The sequence below is a fragment of the Heliangelus exortis genome, chromosome 24 (assembly GCF_036169615.1).
Source record: "Heliangelus exortis chromosome 24, bHelExo1.hap1, whole genome shotgun sequence".
NCBI classification, from domain to species: Eukaryota; Metazoa; Chordata; class Aves; order Apodiformes; family Trochilidae; genus Heliangelus; species Heliangelus exortis.
In genome coordinates, this window is record NC_092445.1 from 4,508,097 (window position 1) to 4,526,372 (window position 18,276).

General features: G+C 48.9%; 2 protein-coding genes across 5 annotated transcripts in view; one reads left to right on the forward strand and one right to left on the reverse strand.

The window, feature by feature from the left end:
• Nucleotides 1-26: 26 nt before the first annotated feature.
• On the forward strand, nt 27-4,871 carry EVA1B (eva-1 homolog B). Its single transcript, XM_071768011.1, has 3 exons — nt 27-441; nt 1,748-1,854; nt 1,958-4,871. Exons 2-3 carry the CDS (start codon nt 1,788-1,790, stop codon nt 2,359-2,361), a joined length of 471 nt encoding a protein of 156 aa, XP_071624112.1. The 5' UTR covers nt 27-441; nt 1,748-1,787; the 3' UTR covers nt 2,362-4,871.
• Nucleotides 4,531-18,276, reverse strand: part of THRAP3 (thyroid hormone receptor associated protein 3) — a 26,715-nt gene continuing 12,969 nt past the window's right edge. For all 4 annotated transcript variants that reach the window (XM_071768007.1, XM_071768008.1, XM_071768010.1 and 1 more), the window contains exons 5-13: nt 14,452-15,375; nt 12,446-13,186; nt 11,390-11,562; nt 11,165-11,276; nt 10,891-10,975; nt 8,370-8,554; nt 7,664-7,856; nt 6,909-7,058; nt 4,531-6,022 (exon numbers count right to left, since the gene is read on the reverse strand). In XM_071768007.1, the coding sequence (XP_071624108.1) occupies nt 5,801-6,022; nt 6,909-7,058; nt 7,664-7,856; nt 8,370-8,554; nt 10,891-10,975; nt 11,165-11,276; nt 11,390-11,562; nt 12,446-13,186; nt 14,452-15,375 (2,785 nt within the window). In that variant the 3' untranslated portion in view covers nt 4,531-5,800. The remainder of the gene's footprint in view (nt 6,023-6,908; nt 7,059-7,663; nt 7,857-8,369; nt 8,555-10,890; nt 10,976-11,164; nt 11,277-11,389; nt 11,563-12,445; nt 13,187-14,451; nt 15,376-18,276) is intronic.

Consider the following 18,276-nt stretch of genomic DNA (forward strand, 5'->3'; position numbering starts at 1 on the left):
CCAGGCCAGGACCGGAGCAGTTCCCTGGGGGTCAGAGGTTCAGGTTCTGCGCTGCCCCAGCAACGTTTGGGGCTTCTCCCAGGTGAGGCCACAGCCCAGCTCTGCCAGCCCAGGGTCCGGCACTGCCGAGCAGCCTGGGTGCAGGGAGGCTCCATCTGATCCCGCCGGGACGGTGCTGGAGCTTCCCGCAGCCCCGCACCCCACTCCAGGGCGGCTCCGCAGCTGTGTCCAACGCAGCGTCCCGGGGGAGCGGGATGAACCCCGGCCCCGCGCCCCTCTCGGCGTTGGGACGGGGCTGCCATTGGCTCCAAGCTCAGCGCTGACCGCCAGCCGCCTCCAAACTATTTCCTGTTGCTGCAGCGCTAATGCTGAACAGACCTCGCTCCCCTTCCCGCTCCCAACCGGAGCGCACCGGGCTCCTGCCGCCGATCCCCGCAGCCCGTGAGTACCAGCGCCCCGGCACCGGGCTTGGGGCCACCGGGGACCAGGGGATGGATGGGGCATCCCAAGGGACCTCAGCACCCCGCGGCCACCCCCCCGCCCCGATGGCCACAGAGGGTGTCACGGATCTGTCCCCTGCTCGAGGTGCTCGGGTGTTGTGCTGGGGGTCGCGGGGCTTGAGGACGCGGGGCCCAGTCCCTGAGGACAGGGGCTTGGGGTGTGGAGCTCTCTGCTTGGGGATGAAGAGCTCGGGGCTTGGGGACACAGTGGGTGGGAATGCAGGGGTGGGTGCTTGGGGATTTGGGGACCCGAAATTTGGGTCTCGGGGACACTGGGCTTGGGGATACAGAGCTTAGAGCTTGGGGATGCAGGGCTTGGGGACACAGAGCTCGACTCTCTGGTGCCCACCCTGGGCTGTCTCTCCAGCCCCACAGTGGGGCTGTGCAGCTCCCAGCCGCCCCATTGCCAGGGTGGGGGCTTGTAGTGGGGCTGCTCCACAAGGGAGGCATAGGGGCCCTCCTGGTGATGCTGGTGGCCACTTTTTGGGGTGTCCCATTGTGAGGGGCTGCCCAGCCCTGGGACGTGCAGTAGCCCCACGGTACTGGACTGTCCGGGACAGTTCTGCTGATGTGTCACATTTTCTGCATTTCTTTCCTCATTCCTCTCTCCCTGGAGCCGTTTCTGGGAAATGAGCTCGTCCCCTGCCAGGTCCTGCCTGCTCCCCTGCCCCACTCCTTGGGGGCCCACAGCACCCCACAGCACCCCACAGCTGTGGGTGACCTGGGCCCCATGGAGGGCAGTGGGGACAGGCTGCTGGGGCTGGTGTTGGGCTGCTTGGGGCCAGGCGGGTCCCAGGGCACAAGAGGTGGGTGCTGACCCCAACACCCTTGTGAGGCTCATGGACCCCGACCCCCTGGGGCTGTCATGGAGGAGATGGCACAGGGCATCCATGTCCCCTTCTCAGCTCCCAGGGCAGGTTCCTATGGGACCCAGGGCTGGCTCTGCTGTCAGGGCACAGGCAGATTTTCTCCCTACAGAAGGGCAAGCACCTCCCCCAGGGACACGGCAGGAGCTGGGAGGGTGTGTGAGGGGTGTTAGCTCGAGCTCAGTGTGTTCCCTGCAGACCCAGTGGCCTTTGCACCATGTCCTGGTCCCTGTCCCTGTGACCTGGGGCCCCATGGCAAAGAGCTGAGCTGCTCTGGCTCGAGGCTTGGTCACAAGCAGGAATAGCACCAGAGGGGACAGGGGGTTTTGGGGGTGGGGTCCAGCCCTAGCAGCACCTCCCTCAGCCCCCTGTGTCCCACAGATGTGTAGCACGTGCTGTCCCCAGGGGCTCTGAGCACAGGATGGAGAGCCGCAAGCGGGACATGGAGCTGCTGAGCAACAGCATGGCTGCCTACGCACACATCCGAGGTGAGCCCACGGCAGGGACGTGGCCTGGGGGACCCCGGGGACACCAGAGTCCCCACAGCAGTCACAGCGAGCCAGTCCCTCATCCCCTCTTCTCTCCCTGCAGCCAACCCCGAAAGCTTCGGGCTCTACTTTGTGCTGGGAGTCTGCTTTGGGCTGCTGCTGACCCTGTGCCTCTTGGTGCTGCGGCTCTCCTGCCAGAGCCCCGCACGGCCCCCGCCCCGCCCGCGGGACCTCAGTGAGGACGAGGAGGACGAGGACGAGGATGATGAAGAGGAGGACACTGTTGACCGTGCAGCGTCAGAGTCGCTGCTGCCTGTGACCGAGATCCCTCTGGAGAGCCACAGCCCCGGGGACGGGGCCTTGGCCGTCAACGTCTTCGCCTCGGCGGAGGAGCTGGAGCGGGCGCAGCGGCTGGAGGAGCGGGAACGGATCATCCGCGAGATCTGGCGCAACGGGCAGCCCGACCTCCTGGGCACCGGCACCATGGGCCGTGTCCACTACTACTGAGCCCCAGCACGGGGGCAGCTGCCCCAGAACTCTGCCTGCCTGCCCCCGGCAGCTCAGTGATACCGTGACACCTTCAGGAGCTGCCTGGGACCAGGAGATGGGAGGCCAGGGGGGCTGCTGGCTGCCCCTGGGGTGGAGGAGCTGCCCCAGAGCATCTCTGCACCACTGCCAGCTGGACCTGGTGCTGTGGGTCCAGTCTTGCCCCCACCACTTTGGGTCATGATGCACTTTGAGCCATTGGTACGACTGCTGGCCCAGCCCCGGGACCCTGAGGGGACAAGGACAGGGCAGAACATGCCGGGATCGGGAGGCCGGTTCTGGTGGGTTCCAGTGGGGCTGTAGGTTCGTGTAAGCTGTGGGGTTCCTGCCCCAGAAACATGGTGCTGTCAGACACTACCTAGAGCCTGTGTGGAGGGGCCCTGTGTGTTGGGCACAAGATGTGCTGGGGCAGGGAAGGTCCAGAGGAGCAGCTTCCCAGGCCAATTCCTTCCCCTCGGCCTCACTAAAATTAGCCGGGTCCTTTCCGGCACCGCCCAGCCCTGACCCGGCGGGGCCGGGACCGGGCCGCGTGTTTCCCATCGGGCTCTCGGGGCGGTGGGAGCTCCCCAGGGACCCCAGGCTGCTCCCCACAGGGCTGAGCCACATCCTGACCACGCTCCTGGCACCAGCACAGCCTCACGGGGCGTGGGGACCCTGCCGCCCCTTCCCCAGCCCCCTCCTCGGAAGTTTTATAAAAATAGCTCCTTCCCAGGCCGTTTTCCCGTGCCAGCAGGATCCAGATGTTTTCCAGATGTTTCCCCATGCCTGTGGCTTGAGGCCAGGATGTGCTGGGGCTGGGCTAGGAAATGATGCGGAGGAGGAGGAGGAGGAGGCAGCACTGCCCCAGCCCCACCGTGAGCCCTGGCTGAGAAAATGGGCACAGGGTGGTGAGGGGCACTTGCTCACCCTGGGACCAAATGGCAGAGGCTGCAGCCAGACCTGTGACTGCCACAACCTCTGATCCTGGCACCTGGAGCTGAGCACCACGGGCTCCTCCACGGGGCAGCCTTGGTTCTGCACTGAGCCAGCTCTGCTGGGACCCCCTGTGCACAGTGGGACCAACCCAGCCCTGCCCAACCCCACGGGGAGGTGACTGCAGAGCACCCTGCTGTATCCAAAATAGTTTATTTTAAACATCTACACACCCACAGGCTGTCACATAGCCTTGGGGTGACACGGGAGGGCAGGGAGCAGCGCCCAAGGGATGGGGGGTTGTGCCCAGGTTGGTGCAGACCCCAGTTGGGGGCAGTGGGGACACTGGTACAGCTCCTCAGCCAGAACTGCAGCCAGCAGGGCTGTGGGGATGAGGGTGCCTCACCAGCCCCTGCTCCTCCTCAGCAGCTTCCCCAGCTCCCAGGAGCAGCACAGCCCTGGGCAGATGCTGGCCCTGGGACCATCCCCAGGTGTGGGACCCCCAGGGTCAGTAACTCCATCCTACCTGCCCACGGGGCTGCCCACGAGGCCGTGGTGCTGTGCCAGGCTCCTCTGCCACCGACCCTCACCATGCAGGTAACACTGGAGGAAACCATCTCTGTGCTGGGAAGAAGTTGAAGTTGAGCATCTCTCTGGTCCATACTGTGCCCCTGCACCCCACAGGGCTCCTCCTGACCCCTGACAGGGCCAAACTCTGGGTCCCCAAACCACCACACCCACCCATGGGGCCACCTGTGGCCAGTGCCTGCTCCTGACAGCACTGAGGCTCCTTCAGACCAACTGCATGGGATGTGGTGACACCAAACCCCAGATGAAGCAGAGGATCCACACTGGGCAGATGAGGCTGAATTCACCCAGGAACAAACTGCCTTTGAGGGGAAAAGCATTTACTGCCTGGCACTAGCAAGGGGCACAGTTCCTTTGTCTGGGTGGCACTTGACTGGTGGAAAACCCCCCTGGAGCCATGATCCTCAGTGAGGAGCTGAGGATGGAGCTGGGCTCCCTGCTTCTGGGTGACTCAATCCCTACAGCAGCAGTGCTGGGGCTCTTCCCCCCCCACTGCAATTACAGGGAACAAAAAGGGGCTAAAAGTAACACCAACACCCCCACTGCCTGGTGCCCTCCTCACCCACTGCTTCAGCAGGCAAGTGTCCCCCCAGCTCAGAACACCAAACAAAGCAGAGTTACACCTACTACTTCTTTTATTCTATTTTATTTGCATAAACAAACTTCAGGGCTTTGCTAAACAGGAATTGTTCAAGTCAAAACAAACCAAACTCTAGTTGGTGTGTGTGGGGAAACAGCACAGCAATCCTGGGGAGGGGGCGGCGGGAGAGAGGTGTCTGTACAGCGCCTGCACACGGAGCTGCTCCTGCTGGGGGGGCTCAGCCCAAGAACCACCTGCAAACTGCTTCAGAATGTTGGAAAGTAGAAGATAAAAGATAAGAAGAAACACATCATAGCGGCCGTCCTTTACCAGCACAGGAGGGATTTGCCTTTTTGTTTTTATAAAAAGATTAATAAAAAATATTGAAAAATTCTCGTCTCCTTTTTTTATATTTTAACCTAGAAGAATTCTGAAGTTTCTTAGAAAACTATGTTACCTTGGAAAGAGCACTCAAGTTCACAACCAGCTGCACAGAAGATACACAAAATGCCTACAAGCAGTTTGGGACTCCAGCACACACCAGGCCTAACACTGTACACACACAGTGGTGAGAAGTAGGGTGTCTTTTTTTTTTTTTTTTAACCATGCTAATTCTGTTAACTTTCAACATAAAAGGAAAACAATTTTTAAAAGGCCCTAAACTCAACTGTTACATAAAAAAAAGTTCTTTAAAAAAAATAATCATAGCAGTTTGGTCCCAATGAGTTAACATTTAGATGTTTATTCACATGCTTCATTGCCTTCTTATTTATAAGAACCAAAAACAGTTTCCAAAATTATCATTTAATTGATGTTACTACATACGTAAAGGCCTAAAATAAGTAGAATATGAATTTAAAAAATTGAATACACAATAGGGGAGAAAAAATTTGAACTGGCGAGTTAGTCCCGACCTTTACTATTTCAAATTATAAAAGAGAAACAAAAATGTCAAGACTACCAGGTTCAGATGGGGGGCACAAACCAAAATCCACATTGTCTTCAAAGCCTGTTACCAAAAAAAATAACCGACCATTCAATAAGGTCACAGACAAGAGAAAATCTAGCATCTCACCCTTTCCTTGACCTCACTCAGTCCAGGTGAGTCTTTGGGAAGATGAACTCCATGAGCGGATCCAAGCATAAATGATTGATCAGTTCTAGTCCACGCTGAGGGAGGCTGTGCTCTGGAAATGCAGTTGAGTTGGGGCTGTTCCAGAAACTCCTCTCTGGGGCTCTGCTCAGCACTTGGGGATCACCCTGACAATCTCCAGCACCAGCCTGGTGCTGAGCCCCTTCCCCCTGCCAGGGACTCGGCGGTTACTCGGCTGTCGTCTGCATGGTGTCCTTCTCCTCTCTGTTCTCTGCTCCGCTTTCGTCGTCCTCGATTTCTCCTTCTTCTCCACTGAATTTGTCATGGGCCCACTTGGGGCTGGTGCTCGACTTCCTGAACATGAAACGACCCCTTCCTCGGGGGAAGGCGCCCCGGCCCCGGCCTCTGCTCACCCACTTCTCTGCACCTTCGCCCTCCCGGTCGTCGTGCTGCGCGGGAGGAACCAAGGACAGGGGTGACACAGGCTGACAGGGGAGCTGGAAACCTGACTTGTGGCAGGGAGCCCTGCAGCACCAGCCAGGCTGCTGCCTCTGCTGCCATCTCAAGAGTAACACTGCCTGGCTCTGGGGAGGAGCAGCAGCAGATGCAGAACACACAACCACTGCTCCTCCTGGCTAACAGAGTACTGAGGGGACAGATGCCAAGGCCTGCAGTACCAGTGCTGGTTCTGAAGCTTAAATTCTGAACTTAAGATATTCTACATATTTCCCCTTTATTTTCTTGCCACTCAAACCACTAGGGCAGCTTCAGTTCTTACTGCTGGGTACTCAGTTTACTAACACGTGCTGCTTCCAGAAATGCTTTGCGTGAGCTACAGCAGATGCAGCTGGTGCCAGCTGACATGGACCATGTCACTGGGCTCAAACTGATCCAGTTCTGTACCTAAAGTGAAGCATAGAGCCTGGATACCCCCAAAAAATGACAATTCTGATTGCAATAAGATCAGAGAAAAATGCAGTAAAATAAATAAACTAGGATTTCTTGTTTGAGGTACAAGGCTGAAATATTGGATTACTTAATGAGAAGATTCGGGAACTCAAGTACTTCAAATCAGAGAAAACAAATTGTCTGTTTAAAATTCCTCTTCTTCACAGAGGGCAGTAAATCACCCAGGACTCTCCTAGATTAATGCCTGCTAGGACAGCAAACTTTCACCAGAAAGAAAACAGAACAGCACTAACCCACCCAGGGAGCAGGGTGCTCCACAGGGGCTGGAAGAAACAAGAAATGCAAACTACAACACAGACTAACACTTTTAGTCCATGTTTTCAAGACACAGGGGTGCAGACATGTTTCAGCACTTCACACACATACCAAGTAGTACTTCTTGCTCTTGGGTGTGTACTCTGGATCCCACTCCTCATCTCTGGTTCGCTTCTGGAAGTCGTTGTTGCCACCGCTGTTGCTGTTATTGTTGCCTGAAAAGTTGCCTCTGCCCCATCCTCTCCCTCTTGCTCTGAACTGCTGCAATAACAAAACAGGGAAGAAAATTAAAATTGTTGCAGTGGCATTGCCCTCCCACCCCAGACAGCTTGCAGGGAATATAAGATCACTTCCCTAATTATCCAACACCTTTAACCTACCATGAAAACAACAGCTCAGTACACTTTAGAGTGAGCTGATCACAACCCAGTTTCTCTACAGCTGTTTAAAGAACATCCAGAGGCACTTCAAGAGCACCCAGACCTGACAAACACCATGTGCACTTAAGACATCTCTGTAACTAAGGCACAACAACTGCAAACAGTAAGTGTGGTTGTGACCAGATGAGTCACTTTGGTGGCCAAACCCAAGCTGACTGACACACAGCACACTGCCCATCGGGGTGGCTCAGCAACTGCTGAAGCACAAAAGCTTCCAGGCTTGACTCTGCTCCACACATCTGGAGTTCAACTGCCCAGAATGTCTTCTCAGCACCCTGGTTTGTGCTCCAGATCTGGCTCATCATCCACACCCAATGTCTTTGGGGTTTCTCCTTTACATCATGCTTTCACTGGGAAAGAGCAACACACAGCGGCCACTTCTGGGCCACTTTGGGAACTGCCAGACTGGGGGAGGAGAACACTTACAAAAGTCCCTCTAGCTCTTCCTCTCTCGTTTGGACCAGTGAATTCTTTAGTCCCAAGTCGGGACTTGTCAAAGCCTGTGTTGCTTTCCTCCCTCTCCTCAGTCTCCTCTGGATACTCCTCTGCTTTGGCTGAATGAGAAGACCGTGAAGATGATGAACTGGATCTGGATCTCTCACGCACCCTTCGGTGTTTCCTGTTTCAGTGAGAGGAAAGGGAGGTGAGGGGGACAGCAACAGCTCAACAGCTCAGCTGTGAATTGTTTGCATAGTTAGAGCTTGTGATCAGCAGCCACATGCAGATATAACACAGGTCCCAAGCCTTCTCCAGAAAGACCTTTTTGCTTCTTTCTAAGGTGTTTACATCCTCTTCTGTGAGATAAGGATATATCTACAGAGTTTCAGCCAAACAGAAAATTAAGCTAAGAGAAAAGTATTAACATTAAAAGTCATTACAACATGGCTGCTCCCTAGTACACAACAGGAACAAGAAGGAAAGGTGACTCACCCATTCTGACACATGGAGCCTTCTCATTTACCTTTAACAATTATTTAGTGTTTCAGATATAATGCTATCAAGAAGACACGCAGAGGAATAATTGATGCCACTGGAGCTGTCCTGTACAACTCCCTGTACACGATGTCATCTCCAGCCTTAACAGCAGAAACATGAAAGGCAGAAGGAAATGGCTATTAGGTTTCCTACATACTTTTTCTTTGAGCCTTTGTGACTTTTTTCCGTTTTCTCAGTCGATCTTTCCCTTGAGTGGCTTGAATCCCTTGAGTCCACGGATTCTCGGGATTTATCACGTTTAAGATCTCTTTCCTTATGTTTTTTACGGCGTTCAATATCAAGGCGCAGGTCAACAGGGTCCTCCTTATATTTTCCCTCAGCCTACAAATGCAGCAAAGAGGGGGAGAGTTTAGCACTCACGTTTACAGGGCACCAGTTCAGCACCATTACTTTCCTACTCACTGCACAGACTTCTGGGGAACAGAAGCTGATCTGAATGCTAATCAATAATCCGTTTTAAGATGTATAATTATGCACTATTAAAATTTATTTGTCAGAATTCAATTTTCCTACTGCTTTTTAAGATCACTGCTTCTTAACTTTCATTCTCCTCTCTTAAACAGCACTAGAATAAACAGCCTGGTAATAGGGGAGGGAGAAACACGGAAGCAGACACTTAATTGTACACCACAGCCAGTGAGAGATGATAACAGCGTGGAAATCCAATCCCACTGATCATGTTTCAGAACTACAGCATGCCAGAAACATCCAACAGCCCGTGGAGGTTTGTTACTGAGCAGCAGCATGCTTGCTATCTAGCTGACAGGCATCAGCTAGCAGGCTGGAGGAATTTTAAGCACCAGGTCTGAAAAAAAGCACTTAAGGAGAAGCAGCTTGTAGCTGTTCAATGCTTGGAGATACCCAAGATAGTGATGACTGATGAAAGAGATGGAGGCCACAGAAATGCAGCAACCAAGTGCCTCTGGGAGAATGCCAACATCCCACTGGTATGTGGCCTTTCAGACATCTGGAAAGATTTACTCTGTGGCAGACGTCACCTACAGCACCCTTTCCCCCTCGGTGTGAAAGGTGCCAAGAAGGGGCCACAGACTGAAGAATATGTTCCTCCACCTGATGCTACTAGTGCAAGCTGAGCCCCATTTCACAAAGCAAAACCCAACCAGCTATATGGAAAACACTCAAAAACTAACCTTTTTTTTGTCTGTTTGTTAATTTAAAAATTTCTGTATCTGCTAATGCTTGAGTTTTTTTAAATTACTACTTAACTAACAAAAATAAGGCAGTTCTTTGGAAAACGGGAACTTGTGTTACCTGTGTATGCCTTAAGACCAGTGGTACCTGGATGAGGTTCTGCTGACTGCACACAGAGGAGCAGCTAAGTGACAGTGGCTGTGACAAACAGTGACCCGAGCAGCAGTGTGTCTGTGGGGAGCCTGTACACCACGTTTCTAGCAACAACACAGCCTCCACGGCTACTTTATTTACACAATCCTAATCTTGGGCACTGCATGACTTGGTATGCAACATACATCATATTAATCGTCTTGAATTAAATACAAAAGGATTAGTAATTCTCTAGCTGTTAAATTTTTTACTTACATGAGTTTCTAACCACTTTTTTTGTTTAAATAAATATGTCAAATAACGCAGGAGTGAGAGCAGGCGTTTTGTTTTGGTATTTTGCTCTTCTACTTTCCCCAGGCAAAGAGCTTTAATTTCTACTCTGAGAATAAAACTGCTCCCAACACGATGGATGACAGATAAGTGACAAAATCAGCAGCAGCTCCCTTATGTGGTACAGCAAACACCTATTTGGGTTTGTGAGGGCACGTCTGTTTCACGGAAGGCTGGCGAGCTGTTTGGAAACCACGTTTATAATACACTCTGCCAAGCTGATGCTCAGAGTTCAGGCCCATCAAATCCATCTCACCATCGTCCATGTCAAGCCACAAGTGTGTTTGGAAAAAATCGGAAACAAATATGAAACAAGTAAGGTTTCAGCAGGACTGTTTTAAAATTTCTTCAACGTTCAAACGTAAATATGTATGAAGGTGAATAAACAAAGGTTAAAATCCCAAACATTTTAAGCTAAGCCATTTTTATGATTGTTTACAGTGAGTGCAATGGCTTAACACTCGTCTACTCAGAAAAGCTAAAACACTAAATTCCAAATGGTCTGGATCTACTAAAACAAGTGCTGAATGTTAAAGTAACAGCAATCAACAGAAACGGTACAGTAAGTTGTTAGAGCAAAATTTATCATCTGCTTAATAGTGTATTTGGTTTAGATAAGTATTTAGTTTTACTTTCCTCTTTTTGACATGCATGTCTTTTTGAAAACATGGTTGGAAATATTGCACGTATACAATTGATTTAATCATACTTACAAGCAGAAAAATATCACAAAAAGTCTCTTCTCTCATCATGGGCACTTGTTCCAAAAATCCTCTCTTTTTTCTCAAGCTCACCTCAATTGACTTTGGGGTCATTTACCATAGTCTAACCACTTCACAAAGGTTGTTGATACATTTTTTTAATAAAAATTAACCCTTTGTAGTTCATTTTTAGAATTATGCCCATCCTTAAAAGAAAAACACAAACTTAAGTAGAGAGTAATTTAAACAAAAACATCACTGTTAAGTTCATGCCCAATACACTCATTTTGCAGAATTAAACTAATCAGAGTAACAGTTCACCTTGAAGCCAGGATCTCTGGAACTTTTTGTTTCCTCTTGAGAGAATCCATGTTTTCTAAAAGTACTGGGAGATATATCAATCCTCCTAAAAGTAAAGAAATAATAGCTGTAACAAGCAGATATAATCTTGCTTGTAAGAAGAATCTGAACGTTTTAGATCATAAAGCAGGCCAATATTTCCGAAGGTACTTGGAATTCTGGAATTACTTCAGAGTTTACAAGGAGGAAATCTGAAATACCCCCAAATTGCCAGATAGCACCTAACAGCACCAACCTGTGGATTTCAGGGCTCTTTTTGTTTTTAGCTGCATCTTGCTCCATTCCTTTCTTTAGATATTTGGTAAAGCGTTCATTCAGTGTCATTCCTGAAGACCCAAAGTGATGCTCTGTTGGGGGTTTGAGTAAACAAGGCCGAAATATTAAAAACATTTTGCTAAAAAGGCACAGCCCATCAGTGCTCCAGCTTGGTCAAACTCAGATGAGGACAGTCCTGACCTACCTCTTACATGATGGACTATAGTCACTATGTGTTGAGCAAAGAGTTCTGAGGGACTTCGTTGTGACTGAGCAGACTGAATGTGATGGAAAATGGAACGGAATTCTTGTTCCTTTTTGTTGCTGTGCACAAGGTCACGACACAGCTTGCGTTCCTGAGCCAGTATGCCACTTGGACTAGAAAAAAACAGAGCACATGAAACAGAGGAACAGGGTGAAGGGAAGGAGTTTAAGATGACCAGTGTTTCAGAAGGTGGAAACTAACTGTATTTCTGTAGCATTATTAAGAAGGCACCAAAGAACATTCAATGGCGTGAGCAGGACATTTGTTTCAGCATCTCAAATGCACTGCTCTGTGTTGCTGTATTAATTTAAGTATTTGGAGGGCTGTGCAGGTATTAAACCCTGACACTCTCCTGTTCTTACATCATTCACTGGCTGTGATCTTCTGCTACTGCTCCTAAACTCTAAATGAACCTGTAACATCCCACAGAGGGTGTTAACACTTACTGGCTACTGCTGTACAATGTATTTGCTGGAATTACTTTTTACCGTTTTAAGATTTCTTGAAGCAATTCAGAAGTGACTCTCAGAGCTTCCTAGAGGTTCAGTAATGCTACGTTGAGAATAAGAGTAGTTAAATACACTCCAGAGAATCAAATGTCATTTAAACACCACTGTAACTTTACAGTACCACTGAAAAGTGAGCAGCAAGAAGCCGTGGAGCCCAGTGCAGCATGGAACCTGATGCAGAAGCATTTACATTCTGAACTATTCTTACATCTAGTCATAGAAAAAGATTAAGAAAAGTTATTTAACCTTTGTGCTCTGCTTTCATCATCTGCAAACTGGAAACACCTCTAACCTCCCACCACAAAGAAAACAGTCACACAAGTATTACAATGCCAGAAAAAATGTAAACCCTATATCCAAAAAAAAAAAATGCAACTTGTGATGCATTATTTAGCCTTCTGCAACCTTGGCAAGCTCATGAGGATCTCATGAAGAGGAAGAAGCAAAAAAACACTACTTAGATTTCTCAAAAAAGGCAAATATTTACCGTGCAAGATCTTCATCAAAGGAATCCATTCGGATATTGACCTGGGCCTCACGAGTAATGGAAAAGGAGGATTTGCCAGGAGCTATCCCCTCTCCTTTGGTGCCTGGTTTCTCCTTTACCTCAGAAGTCTTCCTTGGTGGGGGGGAAGAACTTTTTTCCTGGCTTGATTTATAAGCGGTCACTCTGAAATTTTTTTCAGGAACAAACCCCCTGTGACCTGGCTCAGCTCTCTTGGAAGCTGGTCTCTCTTCTTTTTTTGACCTTTCAGAATAGCTTTCCTCCTCCATTTCATCAGATTTCCTTTGTTTCTCTTTTCCAGGTGGCAAGAACACCACGCCTTCCCACTTTCCTGATCTATCCTCTTCTTGACTTTTACTTGAAGTCGCTATGACTTTAGACATGAATTTGGGCTCATCGTCAAACTCGGAATCCTTACGGACCTTTGCCTTGTCTTTCTTTTCCTGCTCATCTGTTTCCTCTTTGACATAATGACTTTCCTTGTGGAATTCTGGAACCTTTAACTTGTCAAAGTCATCCCGGAACTTGTAGCGCTTGGGCGACTGGCTGCCGCGATATCCCTTCTCTGAGTCAGCTTTGGGTGTATAGGTCTCAGATTTTGCCTTTCCATCTGTTGATCCCAGCTCAGAGAAATTCCCTTTTTCTTTATTTTTTTCTTTTTCAACATTTGTTACTTTCTGTTCTTTGTCTTTCCCATTCTCAGGCTTCTGCTCTTCCAGATACCTATTTGTAAGACAGACATTACAGGGGTTCTCTTACTAAAAATCAAAGATGTTAATAATTCAGTTGAAAGCAGTTGTGTTTTTGAGAATACTAAGCTGTGTATGCACAGAAAGCTGTCCCTAAGCCCTGAAATATTTGACATGTAAAGCAGATTACTCAGCCTGGCTTTGGACTTTTAGTTCTCAACAGATTCAGCAAATGTAGAAGAAAATGGATATGCAGAACTGATGAAATGAGGTTTAAGAACAAATGAAAAACAACTTACCCACAGATTTGTTTTAAGGAAAATAGTAACATCTTACCCAGTTGGTTTATTTACTTACAAACCTGGTTCAGGAGAACAACACATCAAAACTTTCAAACTGGGCTGTTCTGCTTTAAACAACACACTGGAAATAAAAGCCTCAAAAGCTACTTCAAATTTTGGATGCAAGTTTCATAGGTAAGCTAAATATTTCATGACCGACTGTGAATACAAATAAAAGCAAAAAGGTTAACAGAGGAGAATATTTATTTTGCTGGGAGAAGACAAAACACTTCTAGTGAGAACAACAATTTATGGTAACCTAGTTTAAAGCATCAGCACTAAGCATTCATTAAGCAAAACTCAGCAGCAAAGCCCAAGGACATTAGTTCAGTGCTTTGAAAAGCCCAAACAAAATTTACTGCCTTTTTCAGTTTTCCTTTTAAATTTTCAGACATCCTTGATATAGAATCATAAATAGCAGATAAATAATAAAAAACAGATTTAAAATTGGAATGAAGGATGTCTTAATTTTAGTGATGATGTAGGTGTTTTAAGTTTCTCATACTACCCACATACATAGGCACTGTGACCACACCTGCCTGAGGCTGCTTGCAGCAGGACATGCAGGAAGCTTTAATTAAAATTTCCTAACTTGTAATACCTAATATAATTCCAGAATGCAATGTTTTAAAAAATGTCTTTAACTGGCAAGTAACTAACTTGGAACTGCAATCTCCTGGTGTGCAGGGCCAGGCTGTCAGTCAATCTCATAAGGTTCATCTTCACTGCAAGTGTCCCTGAGCTACCCAAGTTTTTTTTGCAGGGGATCTACACAAAATTTAGAACTCTCCTAGTCAGAAAACTACCTCCAGCCTCCTGCAAGGCAAGCCAGGCATGCCTTTTGGCCAGTTCTGGCCCCAAACAGCTGGCTAGCATGGCAGGCAGCACCCACTGAGAGCACCTTCACCCCCACCCTGCCCTGCCAAGGTACCGCAGCTCGGGGGAACACAGCACTTGCCTTTTTGAGAAGGTTCCTCCTCCTCCTCCTCCTCCTCCAGGAGTTGGGGTTTCCTCTTTCTGAGATGCCCCATACATGGAACTGACTGGTGTTGGACTTTTGCACACAGGGCTCTTCCTGGTTGGGCTCATCCCTGCCGGGCCATGGTCGAAGGGGCTCTGGTGGGAGCCGGCGGGGAAGGAGGCGGCGCCGCTGCTCTGGGCGGCGGAGCTGATGGGAGAGGGGCTGGAGAGTGGGGGGCTCGACTTCTGCAAGGGGCTGGGCCGAGGGGATCGTCTCCGGACCACCACTGACTGCAGAGGGCTCTTCAGGGCCGGGCTGCGCTCCCGGGGGCTGAGCTCAGACACGGAAGCTCTGGATGCTGAACTCGTGCCATAGGTGCTCATCTCTTGCCACGGTTTTGATCCCTCGGAAGCTTTGACCTCTGGAGCCGCCGTTCCCGAGAACGGTTGCTCCTTAGACTCATCTCCCTGGTTCTCTCCTGCAGCCTGGGATGGCCGGGTATCCTTGGAAGATGACTTTTTCTCCTTTCCAGATTTACGCTTGGAAGACTCAACTCGGCTGTGATTCGAGGAAGAGCGGGACGAGGAAGATCTCCTTGACCGATCAGAAGATGACTTATCGGAATTTCTAGAATGACTTCTAGACCTTGGGGAAGGAGACCTCCTCTTGGGTGAACGAGAGCGTGACCTCCCTCTCCGAGGGCTGTAGGCCTGGCGGTAATTCTGCCAGTTTGACCTGTAATTCCCATAGCCCCCACGGTTGTACTGGCCCCAGGGGTAAAAACCTCGATTTCGGCCGCGAAAATAATATGGTCTCCTGTATCCTCTGTTATGGCCTCTGAAATCCCGGTTCTGATAGACTCTGGGATGGTTCCTTTCTCTGTTATGAGATGGAGAATAAGATCTTGAACGAGACCTAGAACTGATAAAAGAAAAAAAAAAAAATTACACAAATATTATAAAATTTTCTTCTGTCACAACTTTAACCGAAGCCTTATAAAAGAAGGAACGGAAGATTAATTTCTAAGCTTTAAAAAGCAATTCTCTGGTTGCCCCTCATCCAACTGAGGTACTACACTATGCCCTCACATTGCAATGGAAATAACTTCTGCCTGTGATACTGCCAAACAAATATTTGACTTCATGATCAATGCAGAGGCCATGGGAAGTACACACTGCTCTTCATTTTTCTACCATGAATGTGGCTGCTGCCCAGCTTCAGGAAAAGTGACATACCTCAAGGACAAGGTTATACCTCACCTTAGATCTCTTTAACAAACAAGCATTTTTTTAATGCAGGTCATGCTCCCATTATTGGAACAGATCAAAAAACCCAAATCTTCCTCTCTTGTCCCTCAGTTATCTCATGTGCCTTTGAAATTCTGGCAAGATAAAATCCCACTCCTTTGCCAGGTGAGTTAATAAGTTGCTAGACCTCAAGACAAGCAGAGCAGTGCTGGGTGAACAGCACACTGCTCCAGAGAGCTGGAGCTCCACCATCCAGGCAGGAAAACATCGGGATGTGCTTGCTCCCTGGCCTGAGACCACGAGATGGCACTGCTCAGTGTGTGTCCCTCATCTGCTGTGTGTGTCCCCCTCATCTGCTCAGTGTGTGTCCCCCTCATCTGCTGTGTGTGTCCCCCTCATCTGCTGTGTGTGTCCCCCTCATCTGCTCAGTGTGTCCCCCTCATCTGCTCAGTGTGTCCCCCTCATCTGCTGTGTGTGTCCCCCTCATCTGCTCAGTGTGTGTCCCTCATCTGCTTAGTGTGTGTCCCTCATCTGCTCAGTGTGTGTCCCCCTCATCTGCTGTGTGCGTCCCCCTCATCTGCTGTGTGCGTCCCCCTCATCTGCTGTGTGCGTCCCCCTCATCTGCTGTGTGCGTCCCCCTCATCTGCTGTGTGCGTCCCCCTCATCTGCTGTGTGTGTCCCCCTCATCTGCTGTGTGCGTCCCCCTCATCTGCTCAGTGTGTCCCCCTCATCTGCTCAGTGTTGTCCCCCTCATCTGCTCAGTGTGTCCCCCTCATCTGCTCAGTGTGTCCCCCTCATCTGCTCAGTGTGTCCCCCTCATCTGCTCAGTGTGTGTCCCCCTCATCTGCTCAGTGTGTGTCCCCCTCATCTGCTCAGTGTGTGTCCCCCTCATCTGCTCAGTGTGTGTCCCCCCCATCTGCTCAGTGTTGTCCCCCTCATCTGCTCAGTGTTGTCCCCCTCATCTGCTCAGTGTTGTCCCCCTCATCTGCTCAGTGTCCCTCAGCTCCCTCCACCCACCCAAGAACACCAGAGGGAAGAGAACCAAATCCACATATAAAGCCTGTAAGGATACAGAGTTAAGTGGAAAACATTAAGGGCTCATTACTCCCACAGTCCCTCCCCATTACACTACTGGAGATGCAGTTGTTTAAAAGCCCCAGTGCAGCACAGGATTAAACACCAACTTTATTTACAGTAAGTATTTAATGGCTCTTGGAAAACACAAACTACCAATGAAAGTCAGAGATTTTAACAATTTTGCATCAGTAAAACAGATAAAGTGTCCAAACTAGTAAGTGTATACAGGAAGGAGATTTTTCCAAATGGAATTTTAGTAACTTATATTAAAACCAGTCCCACAGTCCCTTCTTACCTTGAGATAGAACCAGTTGGCTCCAAAACACTCCCAGGCTGTACTCTAACAGACACCAACTTCTTTCACACAACTCCCTGCTGCCCCTCTCTGCTCACACCTCAACCCTCATTACACTCAAAAACTTGAGTTGTTTTTACTTTTCCCACATGTCAAATACATCACAGTTTAGGAGGAAACTAACTGCTCATACTGTAGTCATTGCTAGCAAGCAGCTTAATAACAACTTTAACACATGCTTCATTCTTTACATCAGACAACCAAAAAAACCTACACAACTTATCTAAAACATTCCCTCATTCAAACAAGAAGGCAGAGCACAGAGGCAGAAGGCAAGATATTAAGTTTGTAAGGAGCCCCCACCAAAAGAACCAAGAACACACACACTCCCATTTTCAGACCACTGCTGCATTTGTGATCAATTACCATTTCTTTTTAGAAAAAACACAGTAAACATTACGCAACAGAATGACCAGAAGTAATAAAACTCCCAATGACACCCCCCTGGTAGCTAGCTAGCTAACACACACTGCTCCAGTTCCAGAGCATCTACCGTTTTACAACAGGGAAAAATGAAAAATAAAGTCATAAGGAAAGCAAGAAGTATCAGGCAGACTCCAACGTGGCAACACAACCATTCTGTGGTGCATGCTGAAGCACACAGTGCTGGATTTATACGTGAAGACACCATGAGACCTACCTCAGAGAATATCCTAGTGCCATACAAGATGGTCTGTCTGTATTAATCTCCATTTTGATTCCCTTTTTTTTTTTTTTTTTTAAAAAAGGAGTTATTTACAAAGCACAGGTTGATTCAGCAGCAGCACAGAAGAAAGGATCATGTTTGAAGAGAGTGCTTTTGTTTTCAGCTGTTGAAGTCCCTTCACAGCTAAGCAGATATTCCCAAATGACCACGTATCTTCCAGCATTCCAGATTCCTTCTGCAAAGAACTCTGTTTGACTCAAGTCTCCACCTCTAATTTAGTTCTGTCCTGTCCTTCTCTCTCCAGCTGTACATTTATTGGAATCTCTGCCTTTTAAAAATCTCTTTGTTACCAGCTGCATGTGTTCACTGCCTGATGATTTTCAGAATATGTGTTATTAATTTAAGATCAGCAAAAAAGCAGATGAACATCATTATACTCAGTCCAAATGGAATGGATTTGCCAGATACAAAATGCCTGGCCAAAAGAAAATGAAACT